The sequence below is a fragment of the Scomber japonicus genome, chromosome 6 (genome assembly GCF_027409825.1).
Source record: "Scomber japonicus isolate fScoJap1 chromosome 6, fScoJap1.pri, whole genome shotgun sequence".
NCBI classification, from domain to species: domain Eukaryota; kingdom Metazoa; phylum Chordata; class Actinopteri; order Scombriformes; family Scombridae; genus Scomber; species Scomber japonicus.
Genome location: NC_070583.1, coordinates 14,699,121 through 14,717,275, shown reverse-complemented (window position 1 = coordinate 14,717,275; position 18,155 = coordinate 14,699,121). Strand labels below are relative to the sequence as shown.

Below are 18,155 nucleotides of genomic sequence, written 5' to 3'. Positions count from 1 at the left end.
TTAGTGCTGGTCTATAGCAGCTACTGATGGCACCTTTAATTAAACAGCATTATCTTTTACACATGTTTTAATTAGTACTCCACTGCCTGTATACCTGCTTTAATATGGATTATGCCTTGAAAAGTGTTTTATATATGTTTCACTGGTTCTTCTTTATTCAGTCAGGCTGACCCTTATTGCACTTTAACTACTGTAGACTTGAAGTTAGAAATAACACTCACTTATTCTGTATTGACTTATTGACATTTTCACAGTGTGTAAAATAATTAAACCCATGAGTCTATGGTTTTCTGTCTGCATATGGAAAAATTCTAGATGTCTTGTACATTACCAGAAATTAAAAAAAAAATTGGTTTCTTTGGACATTGAGGAATCTAATCACATTAGTATTTTAAATTAAGTTTTGAGGGGTTAAGATTGGCTGCACAGCATGTTTGTACTGACTGACTCACCGGCAAGTCAGTAGGGATTAAATCAGAAAGGCAGTGTTTAACACAGAAAATCTGACTCAACCCAAATATGCTTTTTTTCCCTTGATAAATGATTGAATGTTTATTATGGAGAGAAGACAATAAAACACAGAGTTGAACTCATTCTTCTATTCTGTCTTTTCTCAGCTACTGGCAACAAGTGGCTTATCAAAATGGTCTGGATAATTCAGCACACCTTCTCTCTTGTACTAACATTACATGTTATATACTCAACTCTGGTAAGTGTTATTCATTTTGAATATAAGTGAACTAGTTCTCTGTGTACAACATGTTATTATTGTGTGTGTACCTTGTAAAGAAAAGAAAAGCTATAGCCCCCTGCACACATACTGAATAAGATACTAGTCTATTCTGATCTATGTGAGAGTGAATGTGTATTCTTGGAAAAAGTTTTACATAAAAAAACTCAACTCAAGGCCCACTTACTGGCTTTTTCTAGAGCTTGCAACCACATCTCCATGACAGCTGACTGTTGTCATGGAGTAAAAATATTTTAATATGTTTAAGTAAAGGAATGGCATGATCTTTTACAGTTTTTCAGACACTAGTGCACTGAAAGGATAAACTTCATTAAACGTAATAATTATAAATTATGTAAAACATGTACATATTTATTAAACTTGAATTTAAGAAATATGATCAAATATACATAAAATGCTGCTAAATAACAAAAAAAAAAGTTGAGTAATCACTGCATATCTGACAGCATATATGCTGATACTGATATATCTGTGATAGGCCAATATCAGCTGATAATATCGGCTGTCTGATATATCGGTCAGTCTCTTGTGAGATATGACTGAACACAACTGAATGACTATATCTTTTTACCTTCTGTGCACATGAATTGTATAACCTATGCTTGTAATGCTATACACTTGTAGTTTATCCTCAATCTGCACACATTAACCTAAACAGGCAACTGTGGCAGCTTTAAAATCCTGTCTGGTAACACTGACAATACAGACTATCATTTTTCCTTTATCCACTGCATTGTCCTAGTTGACGGTGTCTGCCCGCTAGATTCTATCCTCTGGTTTTGGCAGTCCTTGTTTTGTTGCGTTAGACTCTGATTTTGCCACTGCAACTATGCAGCTTCCCCACAGACATTCAAATTTCATCACATCTCATCCCAAATGTATCAGACTTGTTTTCTAGGGGCTAAGGCAGGGGTTTATCCCCTTAAACTATTATGAGAGAGATTATGATGCATAGCTCTGGGTTCAATCTGGTTTATCTGTTATCGATGAAATGCAGGAATCTCTGACTGTCCTTTGTTCCTCTCAGGTTCCCGTGAGGGCTGAGGAGGAGACCAGAGAATGCAGAGAACAGGAGTACAAGGACCGGTTTGGGAACTGTAAACCCTGTAAGCAGTGTGATGCAGGGCAGGAGCTTTCAAAGGTTGGAACCAAGATGACTTATTCTGTCTTTTTTCCCCTTGACCTGAAGGAACTAAGATTTTCTGTCTAAAGTACTGTGTTCACGCGCAAGCTTTTTCCATAGTGCAACTAAAAGGAAAAAGTATTGTCACTTGTTTATTTAGGAAAAGGAAGGTGTAGTAACACAAGGGATCCATAACAAGTCAGTTGAACCAACTTCCTTACAGTGAAAAAAAACTGTTGGCTGGATTATTGCCTTGCTTTAAAAAAGTCAAACTGTTTGAGTTCATGAAAAGAATGAACATCACTGTTTAGAAAGATCTATCTTATGCAGGGAAACAACATTATTTATTACTTCCTCTCTTTCATGGGGGGAACAGCCAAGCCGTTATAAGCTTTTGTAGAACACCGACCCTTCTTTAATCAGTCACACCCATACTTTTGACCTTCTGCAGCTGAATGGCTTCCATTGTTTTTCCCTATTGCAACCTCTCCAACTTATTGTCTCCGCTGTTTGAAGCAAGCCATGCCTAAGCTTGCTGCTCTCTCAGTTGGGAATACAGTTTTTTCCACCACCTTAGCCACAAGTTTTTGTGTGCTTTGTACAAACAGGTCTCTATAGTGTCAGTTAAGATTGGTAAGCAAAGGCTTTCCTCTCTGGCTGCAGCTATTCACCTTCAAGCGTAGGCAGAGATGTAAAGGTGGGTAAACTATAATCACTGATGGTTTTTTGGCAAAACATACGCCAATGTCAAGACTGCTTTTACTTTTTTTGATTTATTTGAATCACAGCTAAAGGTAAAAACCAACCATTGTAACAAATCATTGTGTTCCATTGGCAGCTTTGCAGATCATTATTTCATTAAATATAGATGATTCTACTTGATCCAAGTGCGGTTTCCCTCGTTTCAAGACTGGAGAAAAGTTGGATTATTCTTGACATATGTTGAATTATAGTAAATAATTAAGTAACTGAAACAATTTCAACTGGCAGGTTTTTGTCTTTTCGTCTGTGCTTGTTTTAAAGTTTAAAGGCAACCTATCAAAAAATGGGATGACATAACCAAAAGCAGGCCATGTCTACAGCAGCCTATAGCCTCCAAAATGTCCAAAAACCAAACATTGCAGCTTAATGAAGGTAGGATTTATTGACAGATTACTGTTATTGTTAGCTAGCTGGACTATATACCTGTAATTTATAAAGTCATTGGCTCCAGAAGTAGATTTTTGTTCTTGTTGCTTTTATCCTGTTTTTTAAATGATGTCTTAAGCTATACGTTTACATAATAAAACTTTTAAGTAAACAGTAATCTGCAAGTGAAAATACAGATAAATATGCCTTTATGTGGGTTACACTCCACTGCATCATTGAGTACTGGTGAAGAAAAAAACTCTGCATCACCCTTGACATCTGTTGCACACATGCATTTAAGCCCAGTTGCCTTTAATCTCAGCGCTCACAGACATGCACTCTGTGGTTGGTAATACGCTTCAGTAGTCCTCATGTTCCTCAACAGGCATGAATGCTGCGAGCCACCCTGGGGTCCTGGTTAATAATTGGCTGCCTCATTCTTTCTGTGAAGGTAGCGGGATGCCGGCTCACAGTGGAGACCGAGGCCTGCACTCAGAGAAAGTTTCCCAGAGAACAACTTCTGGTCTGAGCTCTGTAACCAAGACAATCTGTCCATATTCTGAAAGGGACGACTGACTGTTGGGAGGGAAGCAGACTTTTGGAGTCCCTCTGTGCAGCTGCCATAGAGATCCCAGAGGAATGTGCCCCAGTTTGCTCTGGAAGTTTGCCTCTGGAAGCTGCTCTGAGGCAGGCTGACAAACATCAATTAGCCCCTCCACATTAACTGTAGCTAAAGGAACCACCCACACAGGGGCAACGTCCGTTACGACGTTATCCCCTTTCTCTCGAGTGTATTTCATTTGATTTTTCATTTATCAAATGAATTGTCATTTAAGTCTGTTGTGCTGTGTCAAGCATGAGGAAGAAGGGGTGGATCAGTGTTTCCAGTGCATGCTGGAAAACTGCCAGTGGCCAAAAAGGCAGGAACACTACTTTGATGTGTCAACATCTTTTAGTATGGAGCAAGAGTGTAACATTTCCTCCAGTCACACTCTCAGGGCAAAGGACTTCTGGATGGCACTGCTAGAGAGGCAGAGGCAAAGTTACAAGGAGTGCATTAGCAGCAGAAGGGTCAAAATTCAAGTGGCCAGACTTTGTTTATGCACAAAGTGACTAAAGAGGCCAGGCAGAAAAACAACTATCAAAATAGAGAGAGGCAAACAAAGAAAGTCTGTGAAAGTCTTTTTTGTCCAAATGCACTGCTTTAACTAACGTGCATTATGTACAGCGTTGTTTCACTAGCAGATCAGATCGCTGGCCTCCTCTCTTGTGATTCCCTCCTAATCTCAGACACATCTCTGCGTCTGAACATGCTTCAGGTCCCAGCCACCCCCCCCCCCCCCCCCCCCCCATCTCCCTCTCTCTCGCCGCTTCTCTCCCCTCCACACTGCTGTTATGCTTGGCAGTCTCACCCAAACTAGATCAGGAGATAGGACAGGGAAATGGGATGTTAAGCATCTGCTTTTTTGGAGGGTTTTGAGCTGAAATCACCTCAAAGTACAACATGAAAATAGAGGGACCAGCACACTTGAATGATGATTCGCCACATTTTCTGTCTTCCCGTTTTATGGATAATGTTTTCTTTAACGGTATAGTCTTTCTTTTAGCGGCTAAGCTAGTCGCATTCAGTGGAGGGTGTTAATTCTGTTGAGATTTGTTAGGGGGGATAAAAGAAGAAAGGGATCACTTCTTGATGTTCTGTGTTGCTGGGATTAGAGGGGCAGAAGTTGGCTCCATTTTCCTTTTGTTTCAGTGCTCTGACCCGCTCGTGTCTAAGTGGCATCAGCCCCCATGCAGCCATGTGGTGCCCCATGGTCAGAGCTTGTGCCAGTGCTGGGCTGAGAAAGGATGAATCCTCCTTTGACTCCTTCTTTCATGTGGAAGTGGGTCACAGAACGAACCCTGCAGGGCTTTCTTAAATTCCAGTTTTAGGGTCCTGCGCTGTGGCACTTTCCTGCATCCTCTGCCTGGTCTTAGCCTCTCTCTCTTCAGAAAGGCTTGTAACTGTGGGCAGCCAAGTCTTCTTTATTCCGCCTTTCCCCACTTTGTCACTCATCAACCACCCCCTCTCTGTTTCTCACTCTTTCTCTGTCTCTCCCCTCCCTGCCCTGCTGGAAAGCAAGGCCTTATATAGAGAGTTCATAACAACAGCTGCAATAGTCCAGCCCTGACTGGTGCACCTCAGGCCAGGCCTGGCCCAAGGGTTCAATGTCAGGCTCACATGTGTTTGGCTGGAAGCACTGAATTCCTCATCTTCTGTCCCGACTCTGCGGTGCCATCACTTGATCACATCTTTGCCTCCAACCTCCCTTTTTATTTCTCGCCAGCCTGCTTCCACAAACCCAACCCCCATATCAGACTCTTGTGCCCACATTCCAGCATGACTGCATGCCCGGGCAGTGAAACGGGACACGGGCGAGGAGAGAAGAGAAGAGAGAAGCCCTGTTTGAAGCTGACCTTCACTTTAATGATATATGAGCACCCCTCCTTCCCTTTCCCTGTCTGTCCTCCTGGCTTGGGATTGCAATGCGACAACACTGGACAACAGGAGGGCAGCTGCTGTGGAGGTGATAATGAATGATCAATGTATGAAGTCATCCCCGCAGGGTCTTTTCACTCAGTATGGTGTACAGTAATATCAGCTGTCATGTTAATGTCAGTTTATCATCAAGGTCACCAGCCTTTCAACTTACTTTTTGGGGATATGACAGAGAGCCAGTTAGAAAAGAGACAAAACTAACACAGCAAAGGAAGTGATTCATACTTCAAAACTTGATCAGATTTAGTCTTTCCTTTTCCAGTTAAAAAAAGAGTAGATTAGAAAGAGAATAATAACAAAGAAACATGTGCATGAAGGAAATGAATTAATCTGACAACCCAAACAAAGGTGCAGATAGTAATGAAAAACAGCGCAGAGTGTTTTTTTATTTTATGTTTTTCTCCAAAGCACCATCCTGATTTTGGCTTGGTTCAGGTGAGCAAATCCTCAAAAGGTGGTTTCACATTAGATCAGTCACACACTAGGAGGAAGCTGTGCTTTTTAAGTGCACTTTCAGTTGTTGAGCACAAAAAGAGTATTCATCTTATTTTCTCCGTATACTTCTCTATAATCCTTGCCCCCTTCCTGAAGCGTTTCCTTTGCTTGCTGGCCTCTCAATCAACAGGACACTCACTGAGTCTGCTTGGAGAGGGAGTCACACAAAAACGCAGCAATAAACTAGCAATAATACAACAGTGGGTGTCCCCTAGGGCTTTTATTATTCAAATGTCTGGCCTTTCTGGGTCTTGCAGCGGAAGGCCACTCATTCATCCTGAGAGAGTCAGGGAGATTATTGCCAGTGTAAGATGGACTCTCAAAAGAGGCAGTCCATTGTTCTCCTCTGATCCCGCGAGCCAAGATCATTCTTTAATTCCACACCCCTGGTCGTCCACATTCAAGCTCTCTTTTCACCAGCTGCACATCTCCCCAAACCACCGACCCCACCTCTTACCCGGTGTATTTCTCCCATTAATCCCCTCAGGAATGTGGCTTTGGTTATGGAGAGGATGCCCGGTGCGTGCCCTGCCGGAGCAGCCGCTTCAAAGAGGACCGGAGCCTGCAGAAGTGCAAGCCCTGCCTGGACTGCGGACTAATCAACCGCTTCCAGAAGGGCAACTGCTCCACCACCAGCAACGCCGTGTGTGGAGACTGTCTGCCCGGGTGAGAGGACAAACACCAGACAGTTGTGTTATCTGTAAACATTTGTTATTGTCACAAGAATAACTTAAGAAGAGGACGAACGTGTCGCAATACACCACTATCTTTAAAGTTCTAATCCTTAAGAGTTTAGTGTCGGTTTGGCAACATCTGTGGTTACTGGTTGTTTCAGAAAATGCAGTTTAATACTACATGTACCAGACTTTTGAGAGCAGCAAATGGAAGAAGTTGGAGGTCTACAATTTTCTATTATTCTGAATTGAGTGCAGAAATGGCAGACCCTGCCACTATCAATGAAGACTACTAGATAGTGAAGTAAACCGTATGAAATAAAGGGTTTGATTTAATGAAAATGTTGAGGACTATGACTCCAATATGTGATATATATCTAACCACGTGATCAACTTTGATGTTTTGCTTCCTCCACAGATATTACAGGAAGACGAAATTAAGTGGTTTCCAGGATATGGAGTGTATACCCTGTGGGGACCCTCCGCCTCCCTATGAGCCTCACTGTAAGCACCTTTCCTTTCTTTTACAGTTGGCCTAACATCAGTGGGATATTTTGTTAAATGTTCTCATGAATACAAAACATTCATCCCAGCCCACTATAGGTCATGTTTTAAGATGAAACAACAGGGATACAATAGTCTAAAAGCAAACATCAGCAGCAAGGGCACACTATTGAACTCCTGGCCAAATGCTGCTTGAACCAAAAATCAGGCAACGGTGCCACAACAAAGCCCATACGCACAGGACATGCCAGCACAAGGTCCTTGGAGAAACCAGAACCGCAGCCTTTTAACGGGCGGAGGGAGCCATAGTTCATTCACTAAGTCTCATTGAGCCCAGCAGCTATGCTATATTTGCAAATAAATGCTCAGATTTACAAGCCGAGCAGTTGAAAAGTTGAAATGGATACCACTAACATAATAGTGGATTTGCCAACACTGGCTTATATTAACTCGGAACATGCCACCCATTTTCAGCACTCAATTTGGATTAAATGAGCAAACCTCCTTTAACAAAACATCCATTGATAATTCAAGGACTTCCCAAGACTTCTGCACTGTTCTACATGTTTTTATTTAAACACCAGAGTCAATACGACAGCGAGGGCAGTGGTTTAAGCAGCGTAATTTACTACCTTTTGTGCAGATCCATTATGCAAAAAGGAGGCAGGAGGTGTGTTACAGTATGTTCACAAAGCAGGGCTCACATTCCAGTAGGCTACACATCCACTTAACTTCTCTCTTCCAGCCATTATAAGTAGTTAAATACAGCCTTATGATTTCAGGTTTCCACATAAAACAACTGGGCGAGTGAACTTATACCTTTGGTAATTGAGTGTGACTTCCTGATGGTAGAGGAGGCTGCAGCTGTTTCAGAGGAGGCGTTTGGCAGCAAGAGCATCAGAGTGGCCCCAGCCAGGTTTAGCAGCCCTGTGTTAAATACATGGAGACAGCTCTGGCACATCACACAACTCAAAAAATAGCTTGAGTTACCCTTTGTTCACGAGCACCAAATGTAAAGAATCATGATTTCATTGGAACATCCGGTATCTGTTTGGCTTTTTCTTTTTTCTTCTCCGGTTTATATTCCTTTCATATGTTGTTGCAAGCAGCATTAACATTTGCGTAATGAACGGCAGCCTTTGGACAACTGGCCTCCCTCTGTTTGCTCCTCTGTCCATCTGCACAGCTTCCCATTTTGATACTAGAGGAGGCCTTTCGAAACAAAATGTCCATTGTGTCTGGGAACATAGCTGGTAGTTAGCTCCTACAGGGACTCTCAGTGGAGCATTTCCAAATGTTTGAAAGTCTCGCTCCCCTGCCTCCAGTGTTATCTTGAGGAGGGTGGTGAAAACTTAAAGGGCTGATCATTCTAATAGGCCACACTGGCCCGGGGCAACAGTGCAGCTGTGCAGGGGAGGCGAGTCGCCGTCTGGGGTGGACTGTAAATCTTAAACTACCCCTCCTTTCTTCTCCTCCCTTTTTCCCCCAGTGGATTTCTGAAGCCGAGTAAAATTGAGATTGTGTTTTATGGATTCCTTCAGCCTCTAATGTGTTTCATCTGCTCGAGTTTTATTCACTGTCACGGTAGATCTGGAAGAGCTGACCAGACCATGCTAACACACTGAGGCATGCAGACAGATACATGCGCACACACATATTCACGCATGCAGAGACACAAACATTCACATACAGACAATCCTGCTCTTTTTTAGCTTATGCTAATATTTTTTGGTCTCTCCAGCTTGATTTACACAGAAGTCAGATGGGATTTTATCTTTTGAGGTAGTCATAAAGATATAAAACGGTCAAAGTTTTAAGTCTAGCCATACAACATTTGTTATCTGTGATATTTTAGGATATCTCAGCTTTCTCAAACGATACACTATCAAGAAACGGGGTAAGTTCTGGTCCTGTTAGTTGCCATTTATGTTAGACTTGGCAGCAGAAACAGGATCCAACAAACCTTTGTCCCTCCTGATAACCTCTACACTCTGTCTTGTAATGTAAAGAAAACACTGTCCCAGTATTCGCTCCTGCGGCATGCAGACTGACTTCAAAGGTTCACGCAATCAATTCTCAACACAGATGCCACACAGCCTACCAAGCTGGCAACGTACAGGAAACATTCCTAACTGCAGCGCCTGCCAGCAATTCAAGCCTTTTCCTTCAATATTCAAAAGCACGCTCAACAAAGTCACTGCATGACAGTTTCTCCTTAATCAACTTAGCAAGCAATTATCAAACCACAACCTCGCAGCAATCATAATGTTTTGTGTTGCCACATTATGTGTTTTTATCACAAACACATCTTGGGCGTTACACCTTTTGGATATTATAAATAACTCCAACAGACGTAAACAGTTTGATTACATAAAAATGTAGAGAGTGATTGAACACATTGCTTGTTGCACCTATTTTAATGCCTGAAATACACAATGTGAAAGGTCTACAATATATCCTGCAGATGTGTATGTTGTGTTAAAACGTATTTGCATCTGGAGAGGCTGTGTCATTCTTGAACATACAGCAGATGAAAGTGAAGGAGTCATGATTGAAGGATTTTAAGGGAACAATAAGCTTCACATCTCCTTAAACTATCCTCATACATTTCCTACTCTGTCTGAAATGTCATCAAAGCTGTTACATTTCCAAACCTCTGAAAGCCATATATAATGCCTATAATGCATATATATAATATAATTGAATCCTATTTTTGAACATGTTCAGAAGTTCATAATATTAGAGAAATTAGCATGTTACTGTACAAGGAAATGATGGGTAAAACTGCAGTATTATCATCATTCAAATGTTATACTACATGATACAACTATAGATAAAAATGTACTTTAAATGTCTCTTGGTAAACCTGCTCTAAGCCGGAACAGATGCTTTGTCTGTTTCATACACTGCTACATTTCATGTTATAAAACCTCCTTATGCTTGATCTTCCTTTTTTTTTTTTTTTTTATCATGCTGATCAAACAAGAACTTTGGTCGTCATTGTATCACACATGATAATTGAGGACTGAACCACTGCGAGAGTCTTAACATAAGACAGAAAACAGTGTTTTTCTAGCTCTGAACTGTACACAGCAAAGAGGACTGCAGTCATTGTTCAGAGTTGAGGGTAAAACAGTGCTCAGTCCTTTGTAAGAACCTCTTTAAAGAGTTTGTAAAGACCCCTCGGAGGTGTAAAGTAGTGCCTCTTTTATTTGGAGTATGTGGCATTCCATAAAGTCAACAGACAGGCAGTCTGTGAAAGGCTGCGGTTTATTGGCCTGGTTTGTGTGGAGATAATATCAGCAGGTGAGCTCTCTTCAATGGAGCAGTGTTTATCTGTGTTTGCTGCAGCTGCTGCGCCTCTGATAACAAGCCGCCTTTGTGTTCGGGGTTAGATGATGCTCCCCTCGGATGGATTGAATTTGACCTTGACAATGAAGACCAAACTTAAACACAACGGTTAAATGTCACCGGTAAAGTTCAGCCTTTGCGTGTCTGAAAATCGTTACAATCGTTGCTTTTAACAAATCACTTTGATGCTCAACCGTGAATACTAAACTCATTTCTCCCTTTTGTGATATGTGTCTTCTCCTGTGTCTGAACAGCTTTGTTGTTTAGTGTTGTGGATTAAATGCAAATAGAAACTCACCAGCTTTGTCGTACACAGGCATTTATTCTGAGAAGTTGCTGTGATTTTGGCTGTTTCCTGTTGTTGGCTGCAGTAACTGTTTTTAAGATCTGGCACTGTGTTTTTTAATAGCAATAAATAAGTCACCGTTTTGACATTATGTATCAAAATGCTGCTTTATTGTGGCCTCTGGGTCAAACTGAGCTTTAGAGCACCGCTTTGAGGTTTTTCTTTTCTTCTTAGAAGGAATGTTAAAATACCCTTATCCCCTATCTGGCTGAATAAAAAAAAAAAAACCTACCCAAAGCTAAAGTAATGTTTACATTGCATAACAAAGAGCTCTTGGATGTGAAAAGGTTGAGGCCAGTTTCCTTTATGATTAATGTACTGAAAAGCAAACACCATCACTAAAAAAAGATTTGACTCAAACAAAAAGTAATTCATTATATTCATCAGCCAGCTCTCTTAATTTATTTCTTCCTCACATGTTGGCAACTGGTCAGTCTGTTTCACAAGCCGACTTTTAATATTGCTCTCCATTAACCCACACCCACTCTATCAAGCATACATTGATCAAGAAAATTATATTTGATTACTGATAATGATCAGAGACAATTACGCTGAGCCGCAGGTACATGGCCTCAGAGAGAAATGTCACTCAATTTGAGAATTCAGGCGTGCTACTGTTTTTTTCCGCCAGCCCGCTCTTAAAGCTACAATGTCGAGAGCCAAAGTTGTCATCTGGGGCGTGCAGCTCATACTGATGTAATGCCGCTCCGCTGATACTTCAGTTATCATGCAGGATGTCCAGATAGTCTCATTTCTGGTATACCACCAAATATCTTTCGAGCTGTGATTTGCAGCTGCAGAATATGATTTTTTCACTATTTTTATACAACTATTTCTCAATGTAACTCCAGAAAACCACTATTATTTTTAGTCCCTATGATCCCAGGTGTCTTGGAAATCTTCAGAATCAGATCATGTGGTGTTTTTTTTTCACTATACATTACCTAATCACCAAAAGTTTGGCTCAATGACATTTGGGTGTACTTTGTCAGCTGATTATCCTCAAAAATATACAGGCCTTTGTCATACTAACATTACCAATGGAAGCAGCAGACAGCAGTTTTTTTTTCTTTTCTTCTTTTTTAAGCAATAAGACTCCAAAAACGTCAAACATCAGACAGACAAAGTTTTAAGCTAGCAGCTGAACATAGTGGAACATTTAAGTGCTAAAGAGGCAGATATATCCCCCAGGAGATGGTGGAAATCAAAACAGCTAAAAGGAGAGTAAATATTTGACATCAAATTGACCAGATGGCCAGAAACACAAATCTGAATGAATTCTAATAAGACTTCACGCCTGCTGAATGTGTTAAAAATGTTCATATTAAAAACTTTATACAGTGAAAATATTTAATTGTTGTGTTTACAGCTTATTCCACCGCCTCAAAATAAACCCATCAAGTAATGCAGCTTTAAAGTGTTTTAGAAAACAATAACTTAGATGTAGTTGCTGTGTGTTCATTTTCTGTATTTAAAAAAAAAAATCATTCAGCTAGAGGTTGATAGAAAGCTCCGGTTATGTCTTTTGAATTTTTTGCTACTCTTTAGTTTACATTGGGATCATGTAGTGTGACTCTCTGGTGAATGACTGAAGGGATAATTACATGTAGCTGAAGCCAACATTTTGTGCCAGTTCATCTGTCTTGAACGTCGTTCTCTGCAGCACTAAGCCATATTAAACCCTCATGCTCTGTATTTGTGAGAACTTGTATAATGAGAGACTGTGTGTGCGAAGGGTCCTGGAGGCGGAGCGAACAGTGACATCACGTTTTCTCCCCCTCGGGCAGGTTTGAACAGAAGCTAAATCGTGAAATCAGTATACGTGCACTGTAGACACAATGACACACAATATGTTTTTCTCTCTCTAACACCTACACACACTCACACACACACACACACACACACACACACACACACACACACGTCTGACCTTTTTCAAAAGCCTGGCCAGCACATCTACCTCTACTTCTCTTTGAACTCCTCTGCTTATTTCATTAGACTTTAGCAAAGAGATGACTGGCTCGAGGCAAAAAGGAATGATTTGTCTCACATTACCCGATTCTGAATAGCTTGGGAGTGTTGGATAATATGTAGTAACTGCACCTGGTCATGTGTTAGCCCCTGTATGCTTTCATAACTGCGATTCTCTGGTTGTTAAGTCTAAAAGGCTCAAATGAAGCTGTTCACTCATTATCTAATATGAATAGTATTCATCACCTTGCAATAAGCTGCACAGGACTGCTTTGATGTCAGACCCTGTTGTTCAGCTGTATTCATCTTCCTCTTTTTGTGTCCCTCTGCAGGCAGCGGGCGTGTGAATCTAGTGCCTCTGCCCTCGGTGGTGACCAGTCCCCAGGATATGGCCCTGGCCGCGGTCATCTGCAGCGCTCTGGCTACAGTGCTGTTGGCTCTGCTGGTCCTCTGTGTCATCTACTGCAAGAGACAGCTGCTGGAGAAGAAACCTAGTGGTGAGTTAAAACATCTAGAAGCATTTGGAATGAGCAGCATCTTAAAACCAGGGCAGAGTCCTAAAGTTAGGGTCACATTTTACATGTAGAAAGACTTTTCATGCACCACTGCAGCTGCTCTCTACAGGTGTGTGGCTCTATGCAGCAAGCACTTCACTTTGAATTGTCCTCCCCAGATGTTGGCATTTCAGTGCACAGCCACTGAATTTACAGTAAAATCTGTACTCTAGTCAATATTTCCAAAATAGAGCACATTTTATTTCATTTCCTTAAGGCTGCAGAGGCAACAATACTGAGCTTCATCATTCATACTTCATTGCAGCATACCGTTCTTTCAATGTACTTTAATGCACAGAGTGCCAGTTCATCTGTCAGTTGGGATCTCCAGTGTTAAGCTGCATTTAAACCCTGATGTTGCATATTTGTGGTAACTTGTATGATGAGGAGCATTCTTCAGACTGAAAGTGCTCATGTGAAAACATCCTGGGATGAAGAATCAGAAAAAGATTTAAAGAATTAACTCACCTAAAATGAAGAGTGTAGTTAGAAGTTACTGAGGCAATACAAGTGAAGTGTTTATCTCACCATAATGGCCTAAAGTGATTACTAAAATGAAATATTGTGCCAGTGGTTTCACTCAGTACCCCGCCCTTCACCCAAGCTGCTATGAAATGCTAACACAGTTGTGTTTTTTTTCCCTTTTTCTAATTATACAAAGGAATTTTAATCAGCCTCCTGGACCTGAGGGTTGTAAAGTATTTCCCAACACTTAAGAGAGTGTGTACGTTTAGTAAGATAGTCAACACAAATGGAGCTGAGAGGATTTCATCTGACAGCAGCAGTTATTCTGAAAGAAAACCCCATTCCAAACTGATCTCTGTTGTTATTGTTAGCTGAAGTGAAACATTATTTATATAATAGTAAAAGGGTGCCACTTTCTACTTTACTATGGTTAATAAGTTGTAAGTAATGGATTTATTGATGTTTCATAAATCATTTACTTATTAGTTATAAGCCATTAATAAAGACAAACTTTGGGTTGCCAAGTTATGAAACATGTCTTTAGCTGTCGTTTATGGCCTCTGTTTGGTAAAACTGCAATTATGAATATGTGAAAAAAGTTTAATAGATTCTCCATGGCTGACCATCCTCCATCATGTCTCCATAGCAACCTCTCTGAGATCACAGGATTGTCCGTACAGCGGGGCGGAGCTGTCCTGCCTGGACCCCCGCTGGCTCCACGACTTCCCCCAGAGACCCTGCTGCCAGTGTCACCTGGGCCCTGGACATACCTGTGGTGGGTTGTGCTTCAGACTGAAGAAAAAGTACATTCATGTTTTAGTGTCAGACACTGTAAAGCCACTGAGACAGTATTTTCTAAATTCAGTAGTTCATCGTTGTGTTGCTTTAACAGTGGAAAACATCTTCTTACGTGAAGTCAAAGTTACACATTTCTGTGTGTCACTCAGGTCCAGTCCATTTGATCCCGTCTCTGTGCTGTGATGAGAGCTGCAGTCTGGGCCGCAGCCAGGATAACAGTCCCTTCCAGTCTCAGACAAGCCTCAGTGATGGGTGAGGAGACTACACTTTTTGTTCCATTTCTAAAAATAGTGGGTGTTGTGATAGGGATCATAACATGCTGTTGGTAAACACCATTATCTAAACTACCTGGCAACACTGTGACCACAAATGTTTTTTAGCAGTGGGAAAATGACTATAACACCACGTTCTCCTGACTTAACTCTGTGGGAGCCTGACACATTCCCTCATCAGCTAGTGTTTGCTACGCCTACAGATAACCTGGGAACAGCAGGCACGTAAATACTAAACCACTGCTCTACCGCCTCGAGGGTAGCGCTCTCATTTCTGCTGTTATTTGAGGTGCTGTAGACATAATTTAATTTAATGTGGTTAATTATGTAGATTCTATAAAGAGAGGCATCTTGCATGAAAGAGAACCACCACAGGGTGTGGCTGTGAACAGATTCATAATAACCATGGCTGTATCTCGGCAGAAATAAAAACCAGGATGAGGAGGGCAACCCAGTGCAGCTAGGAGGACATCCAGAATCTGTACCTGGAGAGGCTGCTGGGGCGACTGGGAACTCAGAACCTGCAGGGAGACCAGAGGAGGACGAGGAAGTAGATGAGCGCAGGTCAAGAGAGAATTCACCTGAGAGGACCAGACAGAGCTACAGTGAAGCTGTGACAGATGCACTTCTTCCCAAGTAACACCCGACGACTCAAGAAGGTGAGGAGACATTATCCTCTGATCTTATGGATTGCGTCAAGACACTCCCCTGGCATTTCAAATGAGTTGCCTCAGAGCAAACTGCTGGATGATTCTCAAAGAAGAAATGTGGCCTCTCCCACTCCAGAAAACAATATATGAATACTCCAGTCCCTACTGAGATGTTAACGTTTCAAATTTCACAGCATTTAACTTATTCCTAATGACATTAACAGACTAAATCTGTGAGACAAGTCTCAACTTCTCTCCAACTACTGCACGCTATCCTTTTATAACTCTTCATTTTTATGGACTGGGACAGTGCTGCGTGTATGTCCATGAAGAGCAGCTGGTAAAAGAAACAAGAGATAGCACGAGTTCTTTGATGTAGACAAGACTATCCTGTTTTAAGTCGGCCCCTGGCTGGCTCTGGGTAGATACGTTACTAATCGCTGCGCGTCTGTGTTCCTCTTCCTGCTCTCTCTCCAGGATGACATGGATTTCTTTGGCTCATGTTCCACCCTTGAACCACCCTGGACTCAACAACAGCAGCGGCCAGATCCCGTTTCAGATTACCCCCTCCCAAAAAAAAAAAAAAAAAAAACTCCACCAATACACACATACACAGCCACTCTCAAGTGTGGTCGTACTGCCTCTTTGAAATGCCTGCAGCTGACCTCAGAGTCCCTCATCAAAGGGTCCAAATGGAATATGTACATACATGCAAACAAAAAGCACTGCTGAGGAAAAGCAAAGCACGAGGGCAAAGGCATACAGACACACAAACACACACACACACACACACACATACACACAGAGTCATGTTTCCATCACTTCAGAGGACATTACATACACTTACATTCATTTCCTGGAGACTTATCCTTATCTTCACCATTACCGCAACTTGCCTAACCCTTTCCCCTAACCTTAATATAACCCTAAACTAATCTTAACTTTAAACCAAGTCTTTGCTTTAAAAGTAATGATTTAGTAATGGACTTGTTTTTTTTTTTTCCCCAATAATGGAGGTAAGTCCCCACAGCATATGGAGTTAGCTGGTTACACACACATATGTCAGATCATGGTCACATTACATAGACATACATTCATTTCTTAAAGACTAACACTAATCCTAACCATAACCACTGACCCAAAAATCCCAATTAACTGGTCTTAATTATTCAATTTGTCCCCAGAAGTAGCCTATGACATAACACACACACTCACACAGAGAGAGAGAGAAAGAGAGAGAGAATGTGAACTTGTTGGCTCAGAAGGTGAAAGTGAATGAAGTTGAAACATCGAGGAGTATTGACTGGTCAAAGTGAGCCTCAGCTCCGCTTTGAGAACGTCTTGCATCGCCACATGCAAGAGGATATAAACTGTACGGCAGATCTAGCAGCTGGTGTTATGAAGCTTTTGTGTGTAAAAGTAACAGTTCTAAAACAAATTTGAGGTGTGAAGAAAAAAAAAAACCTGTCAAAAGTTGTTTGTTGCACATTGAAGACAATCTTGAAAATATGGAACAAGTTAAGACAAAGAGGAATGTTAAAGTGATAAACGTGTTGTAGATACTGTAAAATAGTACATAGGTCAATATTTTTGTAACGTAGACATTTCTGACAATATGTTTGCTTCTCTTCTCCCAGTTATAGTGTTGATGGTTGTGAACAGTCACTTCCACGTGATATCATTTTACATGTTTGTAAATAAACCACTTGAACAAGTTCATGCACTGACTCATTTATTTTAGAGGTGAAACCATTCAAAAGAATCATTTATTGAAGCCCTAATTCATTGTATTTATAGTCTTTTAAAGCTATTTAATACCACACTTCCACAATATTGAGGGCCTCAAAAGAGATTTTTTTTAAATTTACTGTAAGCTAGATCCTACACTTCCCATAATGCACCTCAAGGTGTTGAACAATTATTTGATCAACAGTAAATTAGTCAACAACAGTTTTAAGATGATCTGTTTTAGACATTAGGTTGGAAAAAAACAATCTGCAGACTTTTTTTTTCTTTTTTCCTTGACTCCTTTACAAGACTAAAAATCTTTTAACTAAATAAAGATTTAACAATAATTACGATAATTGTTATTTCCAGCTCTACAACTTGGGAGTCTTTTTGTTGGACCCTCCCTACCCTCTAAACTTCCTTATCTTTCAAATGTATGGCCCCAGTTTGTAAGACAAGCTTTACATTGAAAGTGCCTGAGCAGAGATACCCGATGACATCATCAGGTGTTTTTTGTTTTAAGTTAAACTTCGCAAAGCTTCCTTCACATCCACAGGAGACACTACACAACTGTCCCAACAGGCTTGAGAGTTGTACTTCATATCAACTAAACTCATTTTGATTTGTAAAAGTGACATGTCCCTTTAAGTAACCTCACCTCCTTAAACATTGTTTCAAAATCTAACCGAAGCACAGTCGCAGAGCCTGTGCTGATATAATCTGCCTAAAGTTCAGCTGGGAATGGATCACAGAGATTAAAAAACAATGCAACATGTTGGAGAAACACCACATCTAGACAGTGAAGC

General features: G+C 41.1%; 1 protein-coding gene across 2 annotated transcripts; it reads left to right on the top strand.

Moving 5' to 3' along the window:
• The first annotated feature begins 627 nt into the window (after window positions 1-627).
• tnfrsf19 (tumor necrosis factor receptor superfamily, member 19) lies at window positions 628-17,059 on the top strand. 2 transcript variants are annotated; one of them, XM_053320957.1, is made up of 9 exons: window positions 628-709; window positions 1,779-1,892; window positions 6,524-6,702; window positions 7,129-7,214; window positions 13,215-13,379; window positions 14,548-14,676; window positions 14,849-14,951; window positions 15,395-15,630; window positions 16,099-17,059. In XM_053320957.1, exons 1-8 carry the CDS (start codon window positions 644-646, stop codon window positions 15,609-15,611), a joined length of 1,059 nt encoding a protein of 352 aa, XP_053176932.1. In that variant the 5' UTR covers window positions 628-643; the 3' UTR covers window positions 15,612-15,630; window positions 16,099-17,059. The 2 variants fall into 2 exon arrangements, with proteins under 2 accessions (XP_053176932.1, XP_053176931.1); XM_053320956.1 differs by having other exon boundaries at window positions 15,395-17,059.
• The last annotated feature ends 1,096 nt before the right edge of the window (window positions 17,060-18,155 follow it).

Coding starts and splice junctions, on each gene's coding strand:
- tnfrsf19 (XM_053320957.1), top strand. CDS start 644: ATGGTCTGGATAATTCAGCACACCTTCTCTCTTGTACTAACATTACAT. Junction 13,380..14,547: donor GCTGGAGAAGAAACCTAGTG/GTGAGTTAAAAC, acceptor ATGTCTCCATAG/CAACCTCTCTGAGATCACAG. Junction 14,952..15,394: donor CAGACAAGCCTCAGTGATGG/GTGAGGAGACTA, acceptor GTATCTCGGCAG/AAATAAAAACCAGGATGAGG.